Raw genomic sequence first — 27,884 nt, forward strand, 5'->3', positions numbered from 1 at the left:
GAGGAGGTAGGTCACGGGGACCTCGGAAGTCCTATTTTGCTTCTGTCCCTGACTTGCTCTCTCTTGCTCCCTGGCTGCCATGAGCTGAGCAGCCTTCCCCCACAGGGCCCTCCCCCATGATGTGCTGCCTCACCTTGGACCCAATGGAGTCAGCCATCTATGGACTGAGACTTCTGAAACTATGAGCCCCAAATAAACTTCTCCTCCTCTAAATTGTTCTTGTTAGGCATTTTGGTCACGGGGAAAAACAAAAACAAAAACCTTACGCAGAGAGTCTCGATCCCCCACGGATGCCCCTGAGATCTCCTGCCTTGCCTGAGACCAGACTGTTCATTTGTGGCCTCCTGCTGCTGAGGCGGGGGGTAGGAATGGGTTCTCGGGTACGACACCCAGTGTTGAATCAGGCTGAATCAACATGTGCGCGATGACAACCCCAGAACCCTCGACAACTCCCTACAGACTCTGCACGGTACGACCTCACGGTGGCAAGGGTCCTAGCGGCATGAGGCCTCAGCCCTGGGGACCCCAGCCCGGCTCAGGTGCCGGCCTGAGAGCCTCCTGCTGCCAGGAGAATCCGCCCTTTTCTCTGGCCAACCCCTGGCCTCCTTTCTTAGAGCATTTACTGAAAAGGGCTTGCAGCTGTGACTGGTCACTAACTCAGACCCAAAGGGTCTCTCCCAGGGGCCTGAAAGCTTTTCCTTTGAAATGTGACCGTCAGGGGGCAGAGGACTGTCTCCCTGTCTCTGCGGGAGAACAGAGTCCTTAGGTGGAAAACTGCCACCAGCAGGCGCACCAGCCTCATTTCATCACGCCGACCAAGCTCTGGGGTTTCTCATGTGGCCAGGGGCCATTGTCCAGCTTTATTAGGACGAGGTGTGAGGGTGGCCAGGGTTCTCAGCTCCATCCTCCGGGGTGCTCTGCAGCCCCCTCCTGCTCTAGGACTCTCTGGGCAACTTACAGGCTTCTGCAGACCCAGAAAGACACAAGGGATGGGAACAGGTGGTCACCATCTAATAGGAGGAAGGAGACCCAAAGGCCCATCCGCTGGTGACGGAGATCACAGGTGAAGGGAGGAAAAAGGAGGGCCCTGGTTACCAAGGTGGGGGGCGGTGATCTTGGTCAGCCCTTTGTCTTTCACAAACTTCTCAAAGATGCTCAGAGCCTCTGGGTCTTCCTCCAGAGTGCGGCCTGCAGGGCAGATGGAGGGAGGTGGGTATGCAAGGTGGTGCCCCGTCCACTGGGGCATGAGGAGAGGGGGCTTGGGATCCTGGTGGGGCTTATCTCTCCAGTCTACTGACGTCTCCCCCAGGGGATTCAGACACTGAGAGGACTCAAGCCAGCTGTGCCAGAGCTCCAGGGACTGGGATGGAATCTCCCAGCACAAACCTCTCGGGAAAGAGTCGGCCAGGGGGCGTCTCCAGGCAACAACCACTTCTGCATCTTCTTTGGGACTAGACACTTATGCCTCTGAGCTCCTGGCAAAGCTCAGAAGCCCCAGGGGATTCCTGTCTCCAAAGTTTCCACAGGAAAGAGGTGCCACTCCCCAACCCTGGCAATGAAGAGTTCCCGGCATGGGCACATCCTAGGCTCAGGGACACCGTCCCTCCAAACCCAATCACTCCAGGAGAAACAGCCCTGAGTGTGACCACAGGGGGAGCAGAGGGAGGGAAGGGGTGGGGCCTACCTGTCAATGACACGTCTCCATGAATCAGACCCCTGCCACACAAAGATGCCCATCCTTGAGGATTGTCCCCGTGTGCCCTCAGCTCCTCCAGACCCCCATCACCCCCACTGCCCAGTCTCCCTGGCCCCAACCTCTCCTTGCAGACCTGGTCTCAGAGGCTGCACCCTGGGTCTCTCTAGACTAGCAATGTGCACATCACCCCGAGTTCTGTCCAGGCACCCTCCTCACACAGGGGCACTGGGCACTGACAGGGCACACTGCCTTCCTGCCCATCTCCCCCCTGCTTCCACGCCAGGGAGCCATTCCTAGGACTCTGGGACTCTCAGCAGAGAGCGATTTGTGGGCTCTTAGCCTCTCCAATTCTCAGCTCAGATCCTGCCCAAGACCACACCCCACACGCACCCTATTTGGTGTGGAGGTATGTCCTGCACTGGACCAGGAGATGGGGGGACATGTGAAATTCAATCTAGAAGTGACCTGGGGGCACCTGGAGGGTCTGGGCAGCACCAAGCACCTCAGCCATCATCAGGGTAACACCAAGGGCCCCTGAGGTTCATGCCTATGATCAGAGAGTGGGGCCAGTGGGCAGGCCTCCCTGTCCATGTCTCCCTGCTGCTGCTAGAGCTCCCACATAGCCATCACTGGGGCCTTATGGGTCCAGAGCCTCCCGGGGGGCTGTGGGCAGAGAAGACCAGACAGTGGGTGCAGCACACACAGGACAGGCAGGACAGGCAGGGACTGATGGGCAAGAGCAGGAAGGGCCCACTGCGGCTCTGTCAGGAGGATACTGGGGGCCAAGCTCTGGAGAACTCTGGCGGAGACTAGAAAGGCTGCAGAGAGCTGCGAGTCTCAGGGTAGAGATGGCTCCAAGGGTTAGTAGCCAGGGACAGGGTCTCCACCTGGGCATAGCTGACCTCTAGGGAGGGGTCCTTGCTGTGGGGGCATCCTCGCACAGCAAGGTGGGGAGCAGGGCTCCAGCCTCCACCCCAAGATGCCAGGACCCCAGCTCAGCCGTCATCAGAGTAACACATATCCAGATGTTGCTCAATGTCCCTGGGGGACAAGTAGGCCTTCAAACAGGTCCCCTGGGGTCAGAGCATGACCACACCAACAGCTGACTGAGCAGGGAAGGAAGGGGTCAGGGCCAGGTGGCCCAAGAGCGACATGGGCATGCAGATTTGTGATGTAAGAGCTGAGGATGAGAGGCCAAGATCTACAAACTCCTCTCCCACCGAGAGTCCAGGAGTCCCAGAAATGGCTGCCCAGGAGGGAAGGCATTGCACCCTGTCTGCCGGCACCCTGGAGGTTCACACCCAACTCCACACGGTCGAGAGGCTGGAGCGCACCCATGAGCATCATCATCTGGTGGGTTTGCTGTATCTTGCCCTTGAAATAGGCAATGGCGTGATCCTTTCCTGGCAAGAAGTGGACAGAGATGGTGTGCCTCCAACCTGTGGGCAACACAAGCCACTTGGCCTTCAGGTGTCCTTCTGCAGACCCTACTGAAAGAAAGAATGCACATCTGGCCACTTACCGGTTTGGAAGGTGCCCTGGGAGGCTACATCCAGGATCATTTGGAACTGAATGCATCCAATGGGTTTCCTGGAACACAGACCCAAGCACGGTTCTCCCCCTGGACACCTGCCCCCTCCTTCCCTTCCGCCTCCCACAGAGCCCCCAGTGGTGAGGCCAGCCCCCATCTCCTCCTGACACGTAACACTCCACAGTCAGCCTGGGCTCTTCAACTCTGTGGCCAGAGTCCCCAGGAGACCCATCTTTAGGTCCCCAAGCCCCTGGAGCCTGGACCTCCAAGTGTGCCTGGAATGGCTTCAGAAGGTCCCTTCTATAAGCAAGTAGGTCTCTTTGGGTGGCAGCAGCTGGTCAGGATCAGGCTCCCAGAAGGAACACAGACCCCAGCAAGACCCCACAGGTCCAGGCTGGATCTCTGAAGTCACTTGAAGGTTCTTATCCTAGTCCAGGGAGGAGGCCAGGAGGTCCCAGCAGGCCCCAGCCCCCAGGACATGGGTTGCCAAGGACCCCACATCCCTCACCCCTGTGTGCTCCAGGTGGCACAGCAGGGAGAAGCCTGGAAGGCTGCAGAGCCGTAACCCACGCTCTGGTCAGGCAGCCTGGTGCCCCGCAGACCCAGGCCTCTGCCCACCAAGGAGGCCAGGTCCTGCCCTGGGTCCCCAAATACTCCTCCAAACGCATGTCCCAGAGGAGAGTCCTGGTCCTAGAGCCTTGGCTCCTTACTGACTGCACAACCCAGAGCAGATCCCGAAGGAGGCGGAGGCCGTCTCTGTGCAGAAGAGTGCTCCGTGCCCACACCTGGTTTCTCCAGGAGCAAGTCACGCTGTGCTGGAGAGCTGGGGTCACAGGAGCACCTCAGAGACGCACCAGCACGTGGGCAGGTGGAGTCCTGTGCTCAGCTCAGAGTCCCCATGAGTGTCGTTGCCCTGGTTACCAAGGGCGCCTGGCGGTTCCCCAGATAACCCAAGAGGAGGCTATTTTGCCACTCGAGGGACCAGTTGAGATCGGGGACTGGGGGCAGAGGCGGGGGAGATGAAGGGGCCACCTGCAGGGCACCCACATGAGGTTCATCCTGAACTCCAGCTTGTTGAGCTTGTTTCTGACGAACTTGAAGGGAGGCAGCGGGTGGGTCTTCTTCCCCTCGGGAATAGGCAAGTCTCCTGCCCAGCGCACGATGTGCCAGTCTCCCAGAAGCTGGGGGAGGGGAGCCAGCTCTGAGCAGGCTGTAGGGGCAGGGGAGCCAGGGAAAGGGGTCCAGGTGGGGCTGACCTGGGGGCAGAGGCAGGAGGGATGGTTTGGGGTCTCTGCAGGCTGAGGCCTGAGGCACTCCAGGAGCCAGAGGAGGCCTGGTCAGGGCATCCCCTTCCATCAGCAGTAGGCGGAGCCAGGCAGGCTGGGGCAGGGGCCCTCCAGGGCAACACACCTCTTGGGAGGGCCTCTGACCCGGGGCCATGCACAGGCCACCCAGAGGGGCCGAGAAAGTCACCTAAAGGACTAGTGGAACTTCATTATTAGAGAGATGAGATAGGAGAACAAGGCAAGGGACAGAGTGGACACAGCTCAGGAGAGTCACAGGGGACATGTTGATCCTGCACCAACTAAGCATGGCTACTCTGATAACCACGGTCACTGCTACAGGGTGACCAGACCACAGCACTGGTCTCTGCTTCCTTCCCTTGCTGGCACCCGCTCCTCCAAGGACTGACTCACCCAAGTCCTCCAGAGACCAAGGGCGGTCAGTCTGAGCCTGGGAGACAGGCACCTGACAGTGACCAGTCCTGAGCATTTGACCCCAGCAGCCTCAGCACTGGCTCCTGCCTCCTTCTGGCTCTGGGTCCCACACGCCCTTGACCTCATCAGTCTCCTTCACCCAGGGCTTCAGGGCCAAGGGGAAGGCCTGGAGTGGCTGACCCTGGGGCCTTTGCAGGGGTACAGAGAAGATCCAAACCAGGGGTTGGGTGTGGAAAGGGCATGGAAGGGAGCTGGGTGTGGACAGAATGACCAGCAGCTGTCCAGTCCCTGAGAGGGGACAGGAAGACTTGAGGGAACCATGGGGAGGCTCTGGGGGCCAGCCGTATGGACCCAGGAGTTTGACTCCTTGCTAAAGTGAGCAGGGATTTCTGGACACCACCCTTGACCCCAGGGTCTCTTTTGGACTCGGTCAGTTTAGCTCCCTGGTCAAGGACACCAGGATACGGAGGCAGCCACCTGGCACCTTTGTCCATCAGAGGTGGGCCTGGGCTGGTGTGTGGCATCTCCAGGGCTCTAAGTCTTGTCATAAAACAAACCAGAATTTTTAAAAATCAGAAGTTCCTGGACGATCCATGATGATACAGAGGGTCACCCTGAGCCTTTCAAACTGGGAGACAAAACACTAAATGGAATCCTAGCTGCAGAACCAGAAGCTTCTCGGAAGCCCAGAAGCTGACAAGGGAGGAAGTAAGTCTCTGGGCAGCGGGGCTGGCAAGACCCAGCCCACGGACAGTATGGAGAGGCCTCACCCCACGGCCCCTCAGACTCTGGGGGACCTCACAGAAGGCAGGAAGGCACCCCTCCTGTGCCGGAGGAGGTCACCAAGGACACAAGACAGGGCACTGCAAAGGTACACCTGGATTCCCATAGTGCACCAGTGCAGAGGCCTGACCTGGGACTCCAGGTCCCACCCCAGCCCTCCCCAGGGCTATCACCTCCTGTGAGCGGGCAGGAGTCAGCAGAAACTTCTGGGCTTGTGCCACCGAGAGCAGGCTCAGCCCCACGGTCAGCAGGAGCAGCCGCATGGTCCCCAGGTCACCTCTGTGCTCCTGCTCCCAGCCGCCATTTATCCTGCCAGGCCACCCAGGAGGCAGGACCCTGTCCGCCCCACCTGCTCTGAGGCTCCTGGGCCACAGGGCGGGCGAGGGCGCTGTTTTGCTTGGATGGAGGTGAAAGGTCCGCACGGAGCTAATCAGTGTGATTACCAGTGTGACTGACTCACGCGACCCATTCTGAGGAAGGCTGTCCCGAGGAGAATGTTGTCAGAGGGAGTGGTCACCCGGGAATTGGAGCCAGGGGGTGGCAGACAGGCCCCTGGCCCTCCTCCCTGGGAGCCTGCCCAGCCCTGGTCCTGATGTGCTCCCCGGGGTCTCCGCCCAGGCCCAGGCCTCAGTTCCCACCAAAAGCAGTTTCGGAACCCCCCATCGTCCCACCCTAAACTCCAGGCTCGGCATCCAGCCCCTCCCCAAACGCCTCCCCTGGCTACGCGATGGCACCCGCAGCCCCGGCCCCTGGGCGCCTAGGTGCTGTTTCCCTCCAGCACCCCGTCTCCCACCTGCACCCCTGAGCACCCTGGAGACCTGGCTGCTCTCTCCCCTGCCCCCGCTCCTGCCCCATCAGCCTGCTGGCCCCGCCTCTGGAAGGCCTCCAAGCCCACCTCCCCCAGGCAGGGCCTTCCTGCTCCAGGCTCAGGGACAGGCCCCCGACAGGCCATGCTCCTCTCTGGCCCGCGCCCCTCACTTGTCCTCTGCTCCCAGACCTGACCGAGGTGTGACCGCAGCGTCGTCCTCCTGTGCCCGTGTATGGTCATGTGTGTGTGACACGTGTGGGTGTGTCCGTGAGTGTGCACATGCTTGGGTACGGCTGTGCTGGGTGTCTCTGTCTGTGTCCATGTGTAATGCCTGACAGGCGGCTCTCCACCCTTCCCCAACCTCACCAACTCCTGCTTCTTCCTGCAGTCTGCCTCTTACCTGCGAACAATCTGCACTTTGACCTTGCATGCCTTTGTGTGATCACAAAGGTCCCCTTTAAGATAGGCCTGTTGCCCCCATTTTCACATGAGGATGCTCAGGTCCAGAAGGTCAAGACAACCTGCTCAAGTGGCCCAGCCAGCACATGAGAACTCAGTGGCTGATGACTCTGGGAAGCCTGAGCCAGGCTATGGAAGGAGGCAGAGCAGGGGCCTCAGTGGGGGGCTGGGTGGACATCCAGCCTCAGCTTCTCTGCAGACTCATCACCTGGGTGAGCTCTGTCCCCACAGGTGGAGTGTTGTCCCAGGGCTTTGATACCCTCACACTGGTGGCCGCATTGCTGATCTGCAGAAGAAGCTCCCAGGGGGCCCAGAGAGTCCAGGGAGAGAGGACGGATATGGTGTTCTGGAGAACAGGCTCCACAGTGGGCTCAGGCGGGCCAAGGAGACATGTCCATGTCATCAGCAGCATGGTCACCCCAGGTGTCCCTGATCAAGGTAGGACCCTTTGCTGGACCTTGCCTGCCACCCTCTCTTCTGAAAGCAGCAGCTCCACGTGCACAGACCCTCAGCTTGAAGCAGGCTCTCCATGTAGGAGACCCCACCCTGCTTGGGAGGAGGTGGCCAGGACTGGGGCCCCGTGTGGGAGTGCGAACCAGGAACCCAAAGGGGAGGGAGAGACGGATGTCTCCAGGACGCTCAGCCAGAGTGGTGCAGCTATGGCTCCACTTCCACCTCTGTGGAGGCAGAGCCTGGAGAAGGTTCCAGCGACTTTGTATAGAAACCCCCTGCACAACCAGGGGCTGCCCACTCTCTGCCAGCTCAGCCAGGAGGGCATTAGGCCTGAGAGGCGCCCCTAGAGCCTGGCCACCCACAGAGCAGCAGACAGGATGAGGTGACTGCCTGGCATAGCCAGCCTGGGGACCAGGGTACAGTTGTCCACGGGCTGTCACCAGTGTGCACTGGGGGTGATCTATCTGCAGAGGGGCTCTGAGGTGACCTACAGCTTTCCCAAGCTGAGTGCACAGACCCCTCCTGGACAGTAAGTGGCAACAAGCCTGGGGTTTGGGCCAGTCCCCTGGCCCTGAGGTGTAAGGGCCTCCACCCCCAGGAACAGGGAGTGCTCAGCAGGGGTGTCAGAGGTCCAGAGCCACCTGCACCGGTGTCTGTGCTGTCTCGGCTTCCATCTCTGACACTGGCATACCAGAAGCCTCTGGCCAGTGTCCCTGGCTTGTCCCTTGGCCTTTCTTCCAGCCCCCTCTCCTCCCCCTCTGGGACACCATTCACACATGACACGGTGTCCTCAAACACATCCACAAACACACACAGCAGTTCACCCGACACTGGCCCTGCCTGGGAAGCCTCTCTCTAAGGTTTATTTTACTTAAAATCCTAGCCTACCCCACTAACACGGTTCATGGCCCTCTAAGGGGCGTTGATGGCGGTCTGGGGGCTTCATCAGACACCATCATTTTAAGTGGCTTCAGAGCGCTGGCTGTGCCAGGGACGAGAAGTCCCCCTGCTGGACGCTGGCAGCGTCCCATGCAGGGCTCTGAGGCAAGTGAGCTCCGCGCCCTGAGCTCTGGTCACATCTCCATCCTCCCTCTGGATTCAGAAGCAGACAAACTTGGATCAAAGGGAAGGATGTGGGTCCCACGCCTGAGCCACCATCCACCACTGGGGACAGTCCAGACTGGCTGCTACCACTGGGGAGTGTCCATTCCCCTTGGCCAGCGCAAGGGATTCTGATTCTAGGGTGTTGGGGCAAGTTGCTGCAGTTTGGTAGGTGAGCGATGACACCCAAATCACCGTCTCCTGTCCTTGTCCTTAGGAGGAGAGAGGCTGGGTTTTCATCCTTCAGCCATTTCAGGGTGTGGCCCCCTCCAGCTTCAAAGCCTGCAAAGGCTCAGCATCCGCCTCTCCCAGCTGGGTTCTGCTGCGGGGCCTGTGGGCTGTGAACCTGTGCACTCCCCACCCACAACCAGGGCTCCAGGAGCAAGTGCTTGACCGGCACTGAAGGTACCTGTCCTCTCCTTTCATGGTAGGGAAACTGAGGTTTTGCCCAAGGTCACTTAGAAAATTGGAGGCAGAGCCCTGGGCACATGGGTTGAGAGCTGAGGTTGAGGCTGTTGCTGCCCACCCTCAGGCAAAAATCAACGTCTAAGTCTCAACTGAGATTGTAGAGACATCGGCTTCACACCCTGGAGAACTCTCTGGCCCTTGCTCCAAACAGAAGTGCCTCCTCAAGGTGAGGGTGGTGAGGCCCACTTGCTGAACTCCCAGGCCCGGCTGCACCCTGCCAAGCCCCTCTGCACAGTTCCGTGGCTGGGGAAGCTCTGCATGCTCTCCTCACTCCCCTGGAGGTGAAGGCCTGGGGGTCTTGGTGCCCAGCTCACTCTAGGGTGTCCTTAGTCATGGAGTCCCTTGCTGCTAGGAAGTACTCTGGAAATCCAGAGATGGGTCAAAGTTGGGGGCCAATTGTGGAGAGTCTCTGTGTGGTGGGGAGGCCAAGAACTGGCCTTAGAGTCAAGAGGGGACTTTAGCCAGCCCCTGAAAGGACGTTGCCCACCTCTGCCCTCTGGGATTGCTAGTAAGAAAACAGACCACTCCATCTTAGGATCACTTCATTTTGGAACTGAGGGATGGGTTCCTTCATATGTCCAATTTACAAGTGAAAATCTGAGGACCAGGAAGAGGAACAGCCACATAGAAATACTGGGTGGAATGAATGGTCACATCAGGTGTGTGAGTCAGCTTTCTGTTACCATAACAAATACCTGAAACAGTCAACTTATAAAGACGAAAGGTTTCTTATGGCTCACATTCACATTTTTGAAGGTTTTTGTACATGGTTGAGTGGCCCTGGTGCTTTTGGGCACATGGCAAGAAAGCTCTTCATGCTGGAAGAAGGCCATTCCCCTCATGACTGGTTACAAAAGAGACACACAAAGAGAAAAAGGGGGTGGGGTCCCAGAATCCCCTTCAAAGGCATGCACCAAACAACTGGAAGGCTCCCCAGGTCCTACCTCTTAGAGCTCCCAATTGCACCATACTGCGGGACAAGCTTCTAACACATGGGCCTTTGGTGACACTTATCTAAACCATAGCATCATGGTCCCCACGCACCCTCTTCCACAGGCCCCACTGGGGCTGGCCCTGAGCTGCTGGACTTGGACTTGTGCATGACCTGCGCATCCAAGCAGCTGCTCCCAGCTGAGCTCAGGACGTACACCTGTCACCTGCATCCCCCACTCAACCCCCTCTGGAGGCAGCTCCATGGGAACAGGGCTGTGCGTGCTCAGTGCTGTATTCCCAGGCCTGCAGAGCAGCGCCTGGAACACAGGAGGCACCTGCTGTTTACTGAATAAATAGGTGAAGGAATCGGTGTGACCCTCCCAACAGCTCTATGAGATGGGTGCTGCTGTTTTACAGACGAGGATCTGAGACACAAAGAGGTCTGGGGTCACTCAGTCAGGCATGCATGCATACATCAGGCACCTGTGTGTACAGGATCTAGGCGACAACAGTGGGCCCCTCTCCCCTCCTCTGCCCCCCACCCTGAGCTCATGGCCTAACAGGTGGGACAGCATGGCACCCAAGCCACAGTGGGGACCTTGATCTGGACCCCAGCTTCAGGGTCTGCCTCCTCCTCAAAAGACACTTAGTATATTAAATACGAGTCTTTATAAAGGTAGAGAAAGGGAGAGAGGACTGGCCAACATACTGAGCCATCTCCCGAGGGCTCCTACGACTCAGGACTGGGTTGGTCTCATTCCTCTTGTGGGTCCTGCCCAAGTCCCCAGATCTGTCCACTTGGGTGCTCCAATAAGAAGCATGTCCCAGGCCCCTCCTGCCTTCCTCGCGCCGTCCTCTCCCCCAGTCGTTGCTTGTGACTTTTTAAGGCGCCGTCTCTTGTCTCTTCAGGGACCTTTCCGTCAGCCCTTCCAGGCCGGCTGTAGTCGTTGCCCTCCTCTGGGATAGAGGACAGACTGGACCAGAACAGGGTTGTGGCCGATGGGCAGTGTCCTCCTGCCTGTCAGGGAACTGGGGTAGGAGTGTCCTCTCTTTATCAGATAACAGTTACCAGGAAGGTGCTGGTGGCCCCAAGGCAGACCAGGGAATTCGCAAACAGGAACCAAGGAAGGAAAACAAATCAGGAGGCCCCACGCCAGGACGCCAGGTCCACCAGGCCCCAGGGAACCCTTGTTTGCCACTGAACCGGAAGCATGTCTCCAGCTGGCACTCACCAGCTCCATGGCCATGCCAGGCACAGGCACCTGCAGCTTGAGGAAACAGTCCAGCCACAGGAACCTCTGGACACAGGCTAGCCCATCCCTGAGGGGCCTGGGAGGCAGACCTGGGTTTGTGACTCTAAGTTATATCCCGACTGAGCAATCCCACAGCCTCTCGAGGGTCATCACCAAAGACCCTAGTTTCCACTCTTTTCCTGACTAACTTCTGCCCCTCCCCGCCTCCTTGTTACTACCCTCTCCCTGTGGACCCTTAGGGACCCTTCTTTTTGCCCCTCCTACCCCCCTCCGCCCTCAGGCACCCAGCAGAGGCCTTTGCCTCCCAAGCCCACACCTTCACCTCCTGCTTATTGTACCCCTGGCACAATGTCCGAGGACCCTTCCCGGGGCACCTGGGGAAGCCACAGCAGCCCTTCCTGGGTGGGCGCATGCTGCCAGCCAGGCCACGGGAGGGAAGCTTGGTCAGTCCCGTTCGGCAGAGGAAGAAACGAGGCTCCAGGAGATGCTGGGGCTGCTGCTAGTCCCCAGCTATGAGCGAAGCCGGGCTTGGAGGTCCTGCAAGGGAAGTTGACCCCAAACCACAGTGAACTGCATCCAGCGGGCTCCCCCTCTCCATGACCACTTGGACAACCTGCTACACACAGTGAAGTGTCTGCCTGTCACTGGACAGGGGTCCAAGGAGGTCCCCCAGAAGAGAGAAGGGAAACTCAATTTAGCCCTGGTGGGTTCTTGACTTACACCACAGAAAGGAATCTCAGGACACTTCAAAAGAGGCCCACAGATTCATTCAGGAAAGCAAGCAACAGAGAAAGCGAGGTGCTCAAAGACAGGAAGTGGGGTGCTTCAGAGCAAGATGCCCTTTTGGGCTCAGGAGCATGGCAGGGGGTGGGGCAGTGGACTGGGATTGAACCCAGGAGCACTTCACCACTGAGCCACATCCCTGCCCCACCCCAACACACTCCTTTTTTAGAGAGAGAGAGAGAAAAAAAATTTTTTAAAATATCTATTTTTTAGTTTTCGGTGGACACAACATCTTTAGGTGGTGCTGAGGTTTGAACCCAGTGCCCCACGCGTGCCAAGTGAGCAGGTTACCGCTTAAGCTACATTCCCAGCCCAACACGCACCTTTTTTGAGACAGGGTTTCAATAAGTTGCTGAAGCTGGCCTCAAGCTTCAATCCTGCCTCAGACTCTGGAGTGCAGGGACTGCAGGCCTGCACCAATGCACTGGCATGGGCTCTTTTTAGAGGAAACTCCGTAAGCAGTGAACCCAAGAAGTGGGTGGGTTGACTTTGGCCGGAGCACAAGGCGGGCCACTGGCCGTCTTCTTTTGGGATCCCTGGGCTGCCATCTAGCTATCGTTGGGCATACGCCCATAAGTCTCTAACAGCATCCCCCACCTTGGTTTATCTACTCTATAGGAAACATTTCGTGTAAGCACAGTGCAGTGATGCAATCACCTGGACTGGCACAGGAGCGGGGCTGAGAACTTCTGGGGTACTGAAGAAGGCGCTCTGGGAGCGTCTTTAAAGTACCCGTTTCTTGCTCCCTTCCCATTAGCCATCCACCCTTATGTCTTCCTTTCTACCTCATGCTCTGGTCCCCTCCCGGCTTCTCACTGCAAGCTTGGCGGCTCGCACCCTGCCTCCCAGGCGGAGTCCCATACTCCCAGATGACGCCACAGCCCAGATTGCGGGGCTCAGACCTTGCCAGCTGGACACAGAGCCAACCCACCTGCGATGGGGGGGGGGGGGCGCGGGGGTGGAGTCGGGGCGACCCGCCTGCTGCCGCTTGGAGGGCGGGGCGCGTGGCTTCCACTCCCAGGGACTTATCCGCCCCAGCCCAGAGACCACCTCAGGCCAGAGACCGCGCGCATCCGGCTTGCGCGCTGCTAGGTGCACAGAGCCGACTCCTTGGTTCCGGACAGAGGTACGTCCCTGCGTCCATCCTCAAGGAGTGAGTCTGCACCCCTGGGGGGGGGGGAGTTGCGCTCCCACCTGCCCTACCCTACCGCGTGAGCGGAGGGAAGTCGGAACCTTGAGCCCTTCTGGCCGGCAGACATGCAGGGGCGCGCCTCGGCCCCAGCCTCCAGGGTCTGCACTCCAGGCGAGAGGAGAGGCCCTGAGTCCTGGGCCCAGCAGTGGAGGCGAGGGCTTGGAGGATGCTGCGTGCTGAAGCCCAGATGGGGAAACTGAGGCCCCAGAGCGAAAGAGGGGGAGCGGGATTGCCAGAGACCCTCGAGTGAGCAGAGGTCAAAACCCCAGAAGCCTGACCCCGGGATGTCTGACCTTGATCCACCGCAGCCATTCCCGCACATGCCCACCGGTGGTGCGTGCTGTTCCCAACCCCTTTAGCAGAGAACCCTGAGGCTGTCCGAGGTCACCAAACCAGTGAGGGCGGAAGCGCCTCCCAGTGGTCCCCTGGAAACCTAGTCGCCCCGCTCCTCCCGAAGGTCGGGAATTTCCCAGCTGCCAGCCTGCCGCGCACCCTAGGAGACTAGGTGTGTCCCTGCTATTCTGGCGCCGGGCTTGGTTCCAGTTGCGGTTTCCACGGAGGATCCTCTAAGCCCCGCCTCAGCGTCCCAGCCCCTGGGAGGACGGGCCTCTGTTCTTCTAGGCCGGAGGGAGGGAGCGAGACACCAGAGCTACCCCAGCCACAGCTCCAGCTAAGCACTGAGTGCCTGCCACCTGTCCGCCTCTGACCTGAAGGAGGAGAGGCCTAGGATCTGCATTGCTGGGAAGGACGTCACAGAGAGAGAGGTGCAGAAGTGGGTGCCCTGCCCTGGAATAAACAGCATTCCTTTGCAGGTGTTTTGGGGACCTCAGCACCTCAGGACTGCCGACACAGGCTCAGAGCCTGACTGCCCTGGGAGGAAAGGGACCGTTTGGCCAAGGAGCCTGCGGCCTCTGAAGGTGGCCAGGCTCTGGTGCAGCACTCAGCCATGCTCCGCTGGAGACCAGCCCTGGGCCTGGGGCTCTGCCTGCTGGCCGGCACAAGCCTCTGGGCCCTGTGGTAAGTTGCCCTATGGACCCCCACCCTCCCTGCCTCTGCACCTCAACCCCAAACTTTGACCACCTTAAGGTCTTCCAGGTTCCACCAACCTCTTCTGGCACCTCTCCCCCAGGCCCAGTCCCAGCCCCAGCCAGACCTAATTAGTTTCAGCTTCTGAATTTTGCCTTGTATGGTCCTCCCACCTTTGTTCTGAAGTCTGCTCTGCCTACACCTTCCTTCTACCCGTGTTGGTGAGCAGCTCCTGTTCATGCTCCCAAGTTCACCCCCAGTATACCCTTCTGAGAAGCTCCTGGGGCTGCGCCTCACCCCACTGCTTTGTGGGCAACTGGTCAAGCCCATGCATACCCCAGGAATACATTGCTATGGGTGAGTAAATAGCTACATCAGGGACACCTTTGGTGTCCACGGGGAATTCCAGGAGGCCTTGTCCTAAAGACCACCAGGCTCTAGAATGACAGGGGATCCCCCAAATGCACCATTGGAGTTCTTCACTTCCAGTAACATGCACCATGTGGGTGTCAGCCTGAGTCAACAGGTGTCTTTCCTTCCCAGGGCCTATGTCAGGAACTGGCCGCCCGTCTCCTATGTGCCCTACTACCTCCCCTGCCCAGAGATCTTGTAAGTATGGGGCTGTGAGAATTGGGGCCCCTGGGGGCTGCTCACATTTCGAGAGACACAAGTGATTTTAGGGGTATGTTGTCTGCAGTTGCTGGGTCCTAAGCTTGTGTTCTGCTGAACTGCTGTGGTGTCTAGGGATGTACGGGCTGCCACAGATGTGGCGCGAGATGGCCACTTGAGTTGGCGCATCTTTGTGCCCTGTGTGCTTTGGCTTATATAGGCTGCACAGCTCTAAAATGGGATGGGTGAGGGTCCCCTCCTGGGCCACACAGAACCTGGATGTGTAGCCTGGTGTTGCCCTGGTGCACAGCAGGTGGCCAGTAGACAATGCTCTCAGGACACGGCCTTTCACTCAATGTGTTCCATGTGGACTTCAGGAACAAACTGACATTTGACTAACACCTTCCTCATTTGGCGACTCTTCCTTTTTGACAGCTAAGCGTGAACAAATGGGTTGGGACAACTCAAAGGGGCATCTGGGCCCTGGGGGCTTTTGACTCCACAGCCACAGGAAGTCACACATCTGGATGGTCAGCCAGTGAGCAGCAAGGCAGGTTGCACTGTTATAAACACAGACTGTAGTAAATTAGGGCCGTGGTCCATGGTCACTTCTGTTGCTAATTACACACCTCCACAGGCTGGCCAGTTATAAAGAAGAGGCTTATGTTGGCTCAGGGTTCTAGTCCAAGGGCAAAGGGCTGCATCAGGTCACAGCCTTCCTGTGGACAGAGTTCCCAGACAGCCCAGGAGGACCGTGGCGAGAGACAGGGAGTGCACGTGCGTGTGCACCTCCTGGTCTCTCTCCCCCTTGTAAAGCCAGCAGATGCACTCGCGGGGCCCCACCCTGATCACCTGACGCAACCCTGATGGCCTCCCTGAGGCCACTGCTGAACGCCACGATGGACTCAGTGTCCAGCCTCTTCCTGCCTCTCAACAGGGATCACACTTCGACACTCCCACGTGTCCAGCCCTAGCAGCTGGGAAGCTGGGAAACAGAAAAGACAAAAGAAAAGGGGAGCCACCCAGCCAGCCGCCCGTCCCGCCCCACCCTGCCTACGAAGCCCTCCCACTGTCCACCTGAGCGGCTCCATCCCACGGTGCTGCAGCGGACGTGGTGTTTCCACCTCTTCCCAGCACTGACTTCCAGTGTGTGTCCCTGCTCTTGGTCATTTTATGCCACCCAGGGGCTGGGAGCCTCTCTTCCTTTCCCACCAGCTGTTGGGCACCTGTGGGTCCGTGGTGAGCAGCTGTAGGCACGGCCCCCACACCTCCATGAAGGTGGCTCCTGGACGTCCCCCACCCCAAGCCAGCGGGTGCGGATGGGCTCTCGATCCCTCTCCACAGCTGGTTTCCAGAAGGACCACAGCACATCACACACATTCCTGAGCAGCAGCTCAGCCTGGGCAGTACCTGGGGGCCCACCCTCTACCACACCCCCACTAGTGCCGCGGAGAAAAAGAGAGCCGCCATGCTGATTCTGGAGGTGGCCGTGCCCTCTCTGGTTTAAGCTCCACTCCCCTGACCACCCACAAGGCCCGTTCCCCCGCCATGGCGTCACTTGCATTTCCTCTTCTGTCCTGGTCTGTCCTGGTCGCATCTGTCGTGCGCCACCTCAGCCTTGGCTTTCTTCCAGGGTGCCTCTTGGTTCTGTTGGATGCTTCTGTGATAGACTGAAGTTGAAAACCTGTGTCCGTTTTACTTCTTTCTTCCTTTGGATTCCTTTACTTTCCATTTACTACCTTCAGAGGTTTAGAAATATGAAGTGTTTGGGGTTTTTTGTTTGGGTTTTGGGTTTTGTTTTCGTTGTTTTGTTTTGGTGCTGGGTGGTGGAACCCAGGGCCTCACTCATGCCAAGCAGAAGCCCTGCCACTGAGCTGCACCCCCAGACCCAGCTTTTATGTTCTGAGGCCGCAGTGTGGCTGGTGCCTATTTGTACTTGTGGAGAGAAGGGACCTGAAGTGCTGTTGTAAGAAACGAGGGCAGAGGTCCAAATAGATGAGCTGAATTTGGAAATTCATCAGTTCAAGAAGAGAGACTCAGCTGGACACAGTGGCACACGCCTGGATTGCCAGCTTTTCAGGAGGCTGAGGCAGGAGGATCCCAAGATTGAGGCCAGCCTGGGCAACTAAGTGAGACCGTGTGGGAGGCCAAGTAGCACGTGACTGGGTCTGTCTCCCCTCTGAGTGGTGTGGCATTGTCGCTCACTCTGTGATCTGGCTGCCTAGGGAACCCAGACGATAGCCTGACAGTGTCTTCGTCCATGGGCATGCCTTCCTACATCCCCATGGGTGGAGCTGTGCTCCCCTGTTCCTTTGTAATATTACCCCTTGCCCTGTTTGGAATAGAATGTTCCATGGAGACGCCTTTTGTGTGTCCCCTTCTTACTCTGTCCTTGGGTGTAGTCCTTCTACATGTCAGTCAACCTGCTGACAGTGGACATCATGAGGATAGACTCAGCCCCCTGAAACCTGACCCCTGGCCTCATTTGAATAGCTTCTCCTCAATAAAAGGGGTCAGCATGTTCGCTCTCATGCTCTTGCGCGCACGCTCTCGCTCTCTCTCTTTTTCTCTCTCTCTGCAGACCCTTAAGATCAGAGGAGCCGTCACAGGACCCCCAAAGGAAAACGTATCTCTGTCTCTTGTGTGGTTATTTCGCACAGCCCAGATCCCTTGGAGTGACCTTGAGTGTTTTTGTCGCCAGCAACCTGGCAAGACCCTGTCTCAAAATGAAATTTTAAAAGTGCTGGGGCTGTAGCTCAATGGTAGGGTGCTCCTGGGTTCATCCCCACGACCAAAAAAATAACAAGTAGAGACCAATCACAAAAGGACGAGGACTGTGGGTCCACCTAAAAGAGGTCCCTGTGGTAGTCAGATTCAGGAAGCAGAGTTAGTGACACGGTGGTCCTTTTCCTGGGGACAGGACCATAGGGAGCTACTGTTAACAGGTGCCACGGTTCTGTCTGGGGTGAAGGGAACATTCTAGACACACAGAGCAGTCGTATCAGTCGGCTTTTTGTTGCTGGGACAAAAGTACCCGAGGAAAGTCCTCAAAGGAGGAGCCTTTATTCTGCTCCGGGGTTCAGAGGTTTTGGTCCATGGCCGATGGCCACACTGTCTCTGGGCCTGCGGTGTGGCAGGACCTCATGGCAGAAGGACATGGCAGACCAGAGGTGCTCGCTTCACGGGAGCCAGTGAGCAGAGAGAGCAGAGACGGCGGGGACAAGAAATGCCCCTCCAGGGCACACCAGGGACTTTCCTCCACTGGGCCCACCTGCCGGTTTCTACCACCTGCCACTAACGCCATGAGCCACGAATCTACCGAGGGACCCATCCACGGAGAGGTCAAGCCTTCAAGATCCCGTCCCTTCCCGAGAGTCCCCCTCTCAACACCGCTGCACTGGGGACCAAGCCCTCAACACGTGTGCCTTTGGGTGGCACCACGACATGGGCGTGCTTAATGCCACTGAACTGTATGCTTAAGAATGGTTAAAATGGCAAATCTCACGTTCGTATGTTTTGCCACATGAAAGGAAGCCCCAGACTAGGGGTGGGAGAACTCAAGGAGGCTGCAGCCATCCTCTTATGTGACCTGTCTCTGGTCCCTGACCCTTGGGACCGCCTCCTGGCCGTCTACCCGGCCTCTTTGAGCCGATTCTATCACCACTGCTTGCTGGACAGCCTTTGGCAGGCCTCTAACCTCTCTGAGCCTTAGCCCACTTCCTGTGGCAGGCAGAGGAGGGACAGGAGCCCGTGGAGTCAGGGTCTGGCCAATGCTGGGCACGTCCTTCCTCCTGTTTGATGGATGGCTCCTGTTCACACAGCCACTTGGGTCAGGATGGCTCCTGTTCCACAGATGAGGAAAGGTGCAAGTCTCAGCCAGGGAGGAATGAGCCAGCCAGCCACAGAGACGCAGAATGGGCACCTGTGCTGGCGAGGGCCCTCCGGGCAGGCTGGACTCACTGGCAGGAGCCAACCCTGCGGTCCAAGGCCACACGTCTTTTTCCTCAGTTATGTCCTTGAGGCCCTTCGACTAACGTGACTAGGCCCACCAGGTTACCCAGGGCGAATTCCTTTATATAAAACCAACTGAGGGCTGGAGGCAGTGGTGCATGTCCATAATCCCAGCTACTATGGAGGCTAGGGCAGGAGGACAGGAAGCGTGAGGCCAGACTAGGCAATTTAGTGCTTGCTCCCTCTGGCCCTGGGCAGGCCGCACCCTAGGAGCCCAAAATGAAGCTGTGGGGAGGTCAGCAGGAGTGGGCCCAGCCCAGGTGGTCCCCCTCCTGCCAGGAACTGACTGTGTGTTCTCTCTCTCTCTCTCTCTCTCTCTCTCTCTCTCTCTCTCGCTCTCTCTCACCTCTGCACAGCAACCTGAAGCTGCAGCACAAGGGGGAGGAGCCCCTCCGGCCTGTGGCACAGTAAGAGATTGTCATTTCCCCTTCCCGCCCTGCGGGGGCTGCCTCCCCTGACACTGGCCCTTCTTGGTTGCAGGCCTCTGTACCCTCAGCCCAAGCTGCTGGAGCAGAGGTAGGAGGCGCAGAGAGACCTGGCATTGGCGGGGGGGGGGGGGGCAGTGGGGGGGTGGTGATAGCACTGATTTGTAAGTTGGTGGAGGTGCTCATGTCTGGGTGGCCTGGGACCCAGTCCTGTCACTGGCTGCATGACTTCGGGCAGGTTAGCCAATGGCGCGGAGCTTCTCCTGTGCAGGGGATCACAGTAGCACCTGCCCCACAGGAGGCTGGAGGGGCAGATGATACCAGCCCACGGGGTCACACCTGGCTCCTCTAGACTGCTCCACGCTGGTGCCAGCTCCGGTCCTCCCTGTCCTGCTGTGAGGTAGCTGGTGCCACCCCACTTTCCACACGGGGAACCTGAGACCCAGAGGCAGGCACGGGGTTGCCCCCGGTAACGCAGCACAAGAGGCGGGTCAGGACGTGGCCAAGGCTTCCACCCAGGGAGGCCTCAGCACTGGCACCTCCCCTGCCACCAGGCCCACGGAGCTGCTGACACTCACACCCTGGTTGGCGCCCATTGTCTCCGAGGGAACCTTCAACCCAGAGTTGCTGCAGCTCATCTACCAGCCGCTGAACCTGACCATCGGAGTCACCGTGTTTGCCGTGGGGAAGTGAGTGGGGGGTGAGTGGGCAGGCGGGTCTCCCTGAGCCACGGGAGCTCCCAGTGCAGGGGAAGGCAGGCCCTGTAGGGCACAGGCCAGGCAGAGGAAGGTGCAGGGCAAAGGGTGACGGGGTGGGCTTGCTGGGGCAAGGCAGGGCCTGGCATGGAAGGTGAGGTGGAACAGCCCAGGTGGAGCAGCAGGAGGCGCCGGCCTCCCTGTCCTGGCCTCAGCCCTGCCCGCTCTCCTCTTCTTGACTCTACCTGGCCCTTCCTTTAGGAGCTACCACCTGGGACCCCAATGGGGCCCGAGGTCTAAGGCACAGACCAGATGATGAATGGCCCCTGTGGGGTCAGGCCACCCACGCCCGCTCCTTGTACCCAGCATCCACCACCCACATTCCCTTCCCTCTGCCACCTACTTGCTTCTCGGCTCCTTTCTTCCAGCTTAGCCTCAGTGGTGCTGCCTATAAGATGGGCATTCCTGTAGGCATCCACGAGAACATCACGAGACTCTCCGGGAACATTAGCACTTATAATAAGTGCACCATGAAAGTCAGTGTGTTTAACCAGTCACGGTGGCAACTGCCTGTGATCCCAGTGGCTCGGGAGGCTGAGGCAGGAGGATCAAGAGTTCAAACAGCAAGGCTCACAGCAATTTAGCAAGACCCTGTATCAAAGTAAAAAATAAAAAGGGCTGGGGATGCAGCTCAGTAGTAAAGCACCCTGGGTTTAATCTCCAGTACAAAAAAATAAATAAATAAAATAAGGCTCTGCAGTTGGGTTTTCAGGTCGGGAATGCTCAGCTGAAGTAGGATTGTGGGCACTTGACAGACGAGAGCCCAGGGTCACCTGAGTGACGGCGGGAGGGAGGCAGCCAGCAAGTGGACCCCAGCCTGACAGCCCAAACCCTGTGGCCTGCATGATGCCAGCACATGGTGGGGTCCAGGCAGTGGCCCTGAAGGGCAGCAGTGGATGGCAGGATTGTCGCCACCAGGTACACCCGCTTTGTCCAGCACTTCCTGGACTCGGCCGAGGAGTTCTTCATGCGTGGCTACCGCGTGCACTACTACATCTTCACCCACGACCCTGCAGCCATTCCCAAGGTCCCGCTGGGCGCTGGCCGGCTGCTCAGCATCATCCCCGTCAGGCATCACTCTCACTGGGAGGAGATTTCCACACGCCGGATGGAGACCATCAGCCTGCACATAGCCAAGAGGGCACACCGGGAGGTAGACTACCTCTTCTGCCTGGATGTAGACATGGTGTTCAGGAACCTGTGGGGTCCTGAGACCTTGGGGGACCTTGTGGCTGCCATTCACCCGGGCTACTTCACTGCCTCCCGCCATCAGTTCCCCTATGAGCGGAGGAGAGCCTCCACTGCCTTTGTGGCCGACAGCGAGGGGGACTTCTATTATGGTGGGGCAGTCTTTGGGGGGCGAGTGGCCAGGGTATATGAATTTACCAGGGTCTGCCATATGGCCATCCTGACAGACAAAGCCAATGGCATCATGGCCACCTGGCAAGAGGAGAGCCACCTGAACCGCCACTTTATCTCACACAAGCCATCCAAGGTGCTGTCCCCGGAGTACATCTGGGATGACAGGAAGCCCCAGCCGCCTAGCCTAAAGCTGATCCGCTTTTCTACAGTGAACAAGGATACCAGCTGGCTGAGGAGCTGACAGCAGAGCTGGGGCCACCGTGAATGGGGACCCAAAGCCCTGCAGCCACCTGCCCCTGTCCAAGCCTTAGATGGGAAGCAGGCCTGTCCTGCCTACCTCCAGCTACCAGGGGATTCCAGCTGGGAAGGGGTGAGGGAGGCGCACCCCTGATGGTGCAGGGATCTGGCGCAGGGATCGTCGGAGGGGAAGAGGCGAGGTCAGAGATGGGGCCCGCAGCTTGCCTCACCCAGCGGTGCACCTTCAGGCAGGCAGGCCCTGGCGTCTTGGCCCCCTTGAGGGCCTGAAATCCTGCCAGGTCCCCCGAGGTGCATATAGCCCTTGAAGTTGCAATTTAACACCACTGTGTGAAAGGCACATGGACCCCTCTCTCATGATGTCCCTCAGCCATATGCAGCCAGTTCCTCATTTGGGACCCAAATTCAGCCTCGGAAATGGACCTGGTCTAGGCTCCCTCTGGGTTCCTGCAGACATTGGGGAGCCACTCTCACGGAGTAGCCATTGTCTCTGTAATAGTTTTCAATAAAGGGGGCACATTGCTTGGCCCTAACCAGAGTTACCTGACACTGTTCCGCAGACTCCGGGGATACACCAGGCCGACAGTTATTCCAGAAGATCCAGGCTAAAGCTGGCTGCTGCCACCGGCAGGAGTTCATTCTCCTTCTCTGGGGAGCCAGGGAGAAGTGGGAGCCCTCGGAGGTTTGCCGCAACCCTGCATGGGCAGGGACAGGCTGAGTCGATCAGCAGGAGAACCCCATGGGCTCTTGTCCCTGAGTACAGGGGTGTGTCTGTCACCCTCCTGTATCCAGGGCCACCTCAGCCCTGGAAGCCACTGGTGGGCATGGGGTTCCAGGGCAGTGGTGCAGGCCAGGAGCAGAGAACCTGTTGGGGCACTGATCCAGCATGGATCCATGGGGGCCTGAGGCCCACAGCCATCTGTCTGCCCAGCCAGGCAGAGATGGGCTGGGTGTGGGTTGAGGGCCACTTCCCTGGGGCAGCAGCATCTTCTGTGTGGATGGAGGAGACATGGAGTAGGTTTGGGGTACACTGTGGTCATCCGAAAACAGTCAGATGCTCTGTAACCTGCCCCTGAGCCCGCTCTTCCTACATTACCTGTAGTTTAGCCAGCAAGCAGGAACAGATCCCAGATGGTGGGCGGGTGGAGTCACGAGTGTGAAAACACAGCATGGGCTGGAGAGGACCCGAGTTGGGAGAGGCCCTGGCTCTTCTGATGGAGAATGGACCATGGCCTCTCCATCCCTGAGAGGGAGTGTGCCCGGGCTGCCTGGGCTGGGAGAGCTCTGTGAAAAGCCGCTTGTCTGCAGCAGGAGGCGGCTCCTGGAGGTGAAGATGGGGAAGGCCTCATGAGGAGGGGACCTGGGACCTGGGACCTGGGCAGGTCAGCCTTACAGGGGAGACGCTGCTCCCAGCTTATGCCAGCCTTGCTCTGGGTCCATGCCAAGCCGTGGTGCCCAGCCAGACCTAGCTATGGGCCTTCTCAACCTGGGCCCAAGCCCCTGGGCACATTGGCCAACTGTGGTCCTGAGCATGGCCCTCAGACACAACCTGAGAGACAGAACCCAACTCCTGGAACCAAGCTACAGACCTGGCTGCTCTCCAAAAAGGAGTGGAGACTGGACCAGCATAAGGAGGCCAGGGACAGCGTCCCACCTGGCAGGATCAGATCTAAGCTCCCTTTAACTACAAGTGCCAGATTTGCAGGCAGCATGGGGTTCTGTGGGCTCTGAAGCTTTTTAAATTGCAGAGGAAGCACTTCAAGAAATAGACATTGCAAGTGTCTGAGGAGTGCCAGAGGCCCCACGAGCTTAGACTTCAGCCCCTTCATGGCCTGCAGGATTACATAAGATCATGGCTGTATCCCACGATACAGTCCAACATCATCGTTTGCCCCACAGGGCCTGTCCCACACACCTGTGGTCACACTGCCCACAGGTCAGGCCAGCACAACCCACCACTGAACCAGTTCCCTGGGACCTGCTCCTGATACCACCTCCTCAGGGAAGCCGGCCTGGATCTGTGCTCCCCTCCAGAGTGGGCACCTTTCTGCTTCCCATTCGCCCTCCTCATCCTGTGTCGTCGTTTTCAGTGATATTGTGCCCCTCCACCCTGTTCCCAGGCAGTAAGCTCTGAGAGGGCACTGATGGGCCATGGCCAGCTGGGTTTCCCCCCGGAACCAGCACCCAGGAAGCGCTCCATGACCGTCTGCTGCATGCATGATGGGGTGGGGGGGGAGGCGGGGGGGGGCTGAACACTAGTTTAGAGCTCTGTCCTAGAGCCTGTGGGATACTGAGCAGGTCACTCCACCTCTCTGAGCCAAGGGGCAGGAGTAAATCAGATTATGGCTGGGAGGCCTCTGAGCACCCACCCTTCTTGGTCAGCTGCCTTCATGTGTTGCCAGCTCTGGGACACCCCAGTTAGTAAGAGGGCACTGAGATAGGTGCTCTGAGTCCATCTTGGGTGGGTGATGTGTCCACTCAGCCCCTGAAGCTCTACCAGGCCACAGTTCCTAGGAAACTGCCTGGATGGGGTCCCCTGGCCCCTAATCTGCAGTGAGCGCCGTCTGAAATTGAATCCTGTGCATCTGGTCCAGACGTTGTCCCCAGGGGCACCCACATCCCAAGCTTTCCTCACCCAGGGGGGCTCCCCAGGCCCTGCCCCTCAAGTCCCCATCAACGGTGGACTCACACTGGGCTACAGGCCACCTTCTCAGCTCCTATGTGGAGTTCACCCTTGAGGTCTGCTGCCCTGAGTTCAGATCCACACTGGACCTGCACAGCCCTGTGATAGGCTCCGGAGTGACTTCTCAGAGCCTCAGTTCCCTTGACCAAAATGAGCCAGTGACTGCCCCCCATAAGGGTGTGTTGGGAGTAAAGCAGGGAGACAAAGGTGCCCAAGAGGCTGGACCCAGGAGGTCCCCTGCGTGATACCCCTGTCACCAGACCAGAGGAAGCCTCTGTCCTGGATGAGTGATGAAGAAGAGAACTGCTTCCTAATCCCCCGCCCACAGCTGGTGTGGTCACTCAGAGCTAAGTGGCCTTGAGTGCTTATAGCCCCAGGTTTCCCTAGTAACGTGAGACCCACACCAGCCCAGCACCAGTTGCAGATCCCCTATTCCCAGGTTCCCAATTGACCCCTTACACCTATAGGACAGGCTGGATCTAGTCGTGTCACAGAAGGGAAAGGATGGGCGAATAGGAGAGGAGGGGGCTACCTGACCTGACCTGAGTCTGGTCTCCTCAAGTTCCTCTGACCCCAGCCATCCACCCAGCAGGTGGCACTGGGTACACGCCTGACAGGGTGAGGATGTATAATAGGCGACTGCAGGCTCTGCAGGGGCACCCAGCTCAGCAGTCCCCACCTGGTGACAGTAGTCCTAGGTCGCAGAGGGTTGGGGAACAGCGCAGGCGGCTACGGCGGAAGGACATGTGAGACCGGCCAAGCCGAGCACTCGGGGCGTGACGCGTGCGCGGCGCAAGGCGGGGTCACGTGCGCGCGCCGCCCGCGGTCCCGCGCAGGCCCCGTGTGCGCGCCGGGCAGTGGACGCAAGGCTGGACGCGCAGCGCGGGGTCCAGCCGCGTGCGCCCGACGCAGGGAGGCCGAGCGCGCCCCCGAGCTCGCGAGCGGGCCCGCGCCTCGCACCTGCGACGGCCGGGGCGGGGCCGGGGCGGGGCGGTGCTGTCCCCGCTGTCCCCGCCCACCCGGCCCGAGCCCCGGGAGCCCGGGCGGAACCGAGCGCGGGGCCCGAGCGGCCGGCAGCGCGGCAGGCGCAGACAATGGGAGCGGCGCTGGCGGCGACAGCGACGGCCGCGGAGCCCCGGGCCCGGCGGGGACGCGAGGCCGCGCCATGAGCCCCGCAGCCGGACGCCCCCCTGCGCCGCGCGCGGGCCGAGGCGAACGGTCTCTGCGAGCCCCGGGCCCGCCCTGGGGCCGGCGATGAGCTGCGGAGGCTGAGGATGATGGTAGATTGCCAGGTGAGTCCGCGCCAGCCGGCCGGCCGCTCGCGGGTGGAGGCGGCCCGTAACCCCCGCCCACGCCCACCGGGGGAGGGAGCCGGCGCCGCGTCCACGCAGAGCGCGCGCTTACGCAGTTCCGCGTCCACCGCTCCTGGTACAATTGGGAAACTGAGCCAGGAAAGAGGCAGGGTCTCGAGGGACCGGCCAGGGCACGCCTGGTGGCAGAGTCCAGCCGCGAAGGAAGGGCTCCTGCTTCCTGGGCCGCAGCTTAGTCCTCCTTTGGGTTTTGCTTTGGGAATGAGAGCCCCTAAAATCCTGGGAATCCCCTGCCCACCTCCTCCAGGCGGGCTCTTTACTCTGGACATCCACGCGCACGTCTACCACGCAGACTTCCTAGGTATCAGAAGGATGGGACACTGGGGAGGTGACAAGGGAAAAGAAGGAAGAGGTTGGAGCGACATGCCAGGGATCCATTGCTTGGGAGGTGGGGACATACCCTGCTGATAGGCAGCTGGGTACTCAAGATTCCCCAGTATGCCTGGCATGGGACATTCCCAGGGCAGCCTGGAGAGGACAGGGCCAGGGTCCTGTGTCCACTACTCTGGACACCTAGAATTAGGCTAAGCAGTCCTTCCCTGGTGTGGAGGTGGCCACAGGGGAGGTCTTAGTTTCCCCTTTGGAAATTGGGGTGGTTGGCCTTTGTGACTCCAGGGTCCCACAGACTCCCAGAAGTTTCTGATGGCATTAGTTCTCCATCAGTGACCCACTGTCCACCAAGCCCCTTGGAAAATGCTTTGTCCTCTCTTGAGGTCCTTCTGAACACAGTAGGCGGGGGCCTTGGAGGACTGAGGACATAGGGGTCATGCAGAGTGTTGCCCCACACTGGACCAGCATCTCAGGTCCAGGGAAGAGACTGTCCCTGTTGGAGCCTGGGGTCCTCCTTTGGGAGTGGGCAGGGCCACTGTCCTAGCTGGGTGAGGAGGCCTCCTGAGTGAGCGTGACACCTCGGGCCAGCAGAGGGACACAGGGGAGCAAGTGAGGCTGCTGAGGTCCTTCCTGTTCCTCTTGGAGCCTTGGGTCCTGCTCCTTTGCCTCCTGGGGCCTGGGAGAGCTGCTGCCTTGACAACATCCAAACAAAGGTGTGTGTTTTGTTTTCTGGGTTTCTTGCCTGGGGCTGCAGTGCTAGCGCTGGCCACCAGGGGGCAGAAGTGCCAATGAAGAAAGTGCAGCCAGGAAAGAGTGCCCAGGGTGATGGTCTATTTGCCCTGCCTTCCACCCAGGGACCTCCTAGTATCCCTGCCCACAGTGTGAACTGCTCAGGGGTGTGGAGGGGCTCAGACCTCCTCTCATCTTTCCCCTAAATACTATGCCCGAGCACTCGCCCCAGGCAAGGACCATGTTGGTCCTGGATGTGACCCTTAAAGTGACCGCCATGGACCCTACCCTCCAGGACCTGTGTGTATGAAGAGGCACAGGCTCTCTAGTTGTCCCTGGCTGTGTGGCAGCATCCTCCTATTCACCTCTCACTATGTAGCAGGTGTGTGTGATTAGGCGAGGTCTCAGCCCAGCATATCTCCTCCAGGACTCTCAGGAGGCTGGGCTGGAGGACCCACCTCTGAGCTTGTTCCGTTGGCAGGGTCCAGCTTGGGCTAGATCCCTTGTATCCATTGTCTGGGATCCTCTGTGGGTGTCATAACCTCTGAGGCAGGCATGATGTCAGCACTTGCTTGCCCAGAATAAGGCAACCAAGGAAAACCAAGACAGTTTTTTGGGAATCTTGGTAGTGGCCTCACGTCACTTACTGAATTGTTCAGAAATCCTGAACACAACCAAACCCAGTGCACCTCAGGAGAGCAGATTACTCAAGGACTTGTGTGCCAGGAGGCAGTCGTCACTGGGAGCCTTGGTAGGGTCTAAGATGAAGACTTGGGTTTGAGCCTGAATGTATGGGGGGGTCCCTGGGAGGCTTAGGCTGCAAGCTGTGATACAGGTTTGCTCACTTCTCACCCACCTTGGGTGCAGACCAGGAAATTACTTAGGAGCACAGCCCCAGAGCCAGGCCTGGCGTGGGTTGCATTCTGTGCTCGAGTCCTGCCCTCCTTGTGTGTCTTCCACCTCTGAGTTTGTGCAGTGGCCACCGGGGACTTGAGCCCACCATCTTACACACACACCATCATTTCCCAGGGAAGCAGATGTTAGAGTGACTCCCATTGTATGTGGGGCAGGGGGATGAGCAGGCCCTGAGACCAATGACCAGCCCAGGGTCACAGAAATGGCCACAAGGAGGACAGGTGACCTGAATGACT

General features: G+C 58.9%; 3 protein-coding genes across 5 annotated transcripts in view; 2 read left to right on the forward strand and 1 right to left on the reverse strand.

Annotated features, from left to right (window-relative positions):
* Positions 1 to 726: 726 nt before the first annotated feature.
* Positions 727 to 6,086, reverse strand: LOC143390653 (lipocalin-1-like). Of its 2 annotated transcripts, XM_076843047.1 has the most exons (6): positions 5,902 to 6,086; positions 4,275 to 4,408; positions 3,219 to 3,286; positions 3,031 to 3,135; positions 1,096 to 1,188; positions 727 to 964 (listed from the first exon to the last, which is right to left on the reverse strand). In XM_076843047.1, the coding sequence occupies exons 1-6, from the start codon at positions 5,989 to 5,991 to the stop codon at positions 936 to 938; spliced, it is 519 nt and encodes a 172-aa protein (XP_076699162.1). In that variant the 5' UTR covers positions 5,992 to 6,086; the 3' UTR covers positions 727 to 935. The 2 variants fall into 2 exon arrangements, 1 of the variants encoding a protein (XP_076699162.1); XR_013090247.2 differs by lacking the exons at positions 727 to 964; positions 3,031 to 3,135; positions 4,275 to 4,408 and having other exon boundaries at positions 1,105 to 1,188; positions 5,902 to 5,987.
* An 8,035-nt stretch (positions 6,087 to 14,121) lies between these two features.
* Positions 14,122 to 21,657, forward strand: Gbgt1 (globoside alpha-1,3-N-acetylgalactosaminyltransferase 1 (FORS blood group)). Of its 2 annotated transcripts, XM_076843048.1 has the most exons (6): positions 14,122 to 14,195; positions 14,748 to 14,813; positions 19,181 to 19,231; positions 19,305 to 19,340; positions 19,804 to 19,938; positions 20,923 to 21,657. In XM_076843048.1, exons 1-6 carry the CDS (start codon positions 14,125 to 14,127, stop codon positions 21,605 to 21,607), a joined length of 1,044 nt encoding a protein of 347 aa, XP_076699163.1. In that variant the 5' UTR covers positions 14,122 to 14,124; the 3' UTR covers positions 21,608 to 21,657. The 2 variants fall into 2 exon arrangements, with proteins under 2 accessions (XP_076699163.1, XP_076699165.1); XM_076843050.1 differs by lacking the exon at positions 19,181 to 19,231.
* A 3,800-nt stretch (positions 21,658 to 25,457) lies between these two features.
* Ralgds (ral guanine nucleotide dissociation stimulator) overlaps positions 25,458 to 27,884 on the forward strand; it is a 41,315-nt gene continuing 38,888 nt past the window's right edge. The window contains exon 1 of the mRNA XM_077108779.1: positions 25,458 to 25,596. Within this exon, the coding sequence (XP_076964894.1) occupies positions 25,579 to 25,596 (18 nt within the window). The 5' untranslated portion in view covers positions 25,458 to 25,578. The remainder of the gene's footprint in view (positions 25,597 to 27,884) is intronic.

Source organism: Callospermophilus lateralis, chromosome 2 (assembly GCF_048772815.1).
Source record: "Callospermophilus lateralis isolate mCalLat2 chromosome 2, mCalLat2.hap1, whole genome shotgun sequence".
Taxonomy (NCBI): Eukaryota; Metazoa; Chordata; class Mammalia; order Rodentia; family Sciuridae; genus Callospermophilus; species Callospermophilus lateralis.

Bases quoted from the DNA above. Each gene is read 5' to 3' on its own strand.
- LOC143390653 (XM_076843047.1), bottom strand. From the start codon at position 5,991: ATGCGGCTGCTCCTGCTGACCGTGGGGCTGAGCCTGCTCTCGGTGGCA. The intron at 3,287-4,274 runs GTGGGTGCCCTG...TCTGTGTTCCAG, and splicing joins GAGTTCAGGATGAACCTCAT to GAAACCCATTGGATGCATTC. The intron at 3,136-3,218 runs GTAAGTGGCCAG...TGTTGCCCACAG, and splicing joins CCAGGGCACCTTCCAAACCG to GTTGGAGGCACACCATCTCT.
- Gbgt1 (XM_076843048.1), top strand. From the start codon at position 14,125: ATGCTCCGCTGGAGACCAGCCCTGGGCCTGGGGCTCTGCCTGCTGGCC. The intron at 14,196-14,747 runs GTAAGTTGCCCT...TTTCCTTCCCAG, and splicing joins ACAAGCCTCTGGGCCCTGTG to GGCCTATGTCAGGAACTGGC. The intron at 19,232-19,304 runs GTAAGAGATTGT...TCTTGGTTGCAG, and splicing joins CCCCTCCGGCCTGTGGCACA to GCCTCTGTACCCTCAGCCCA.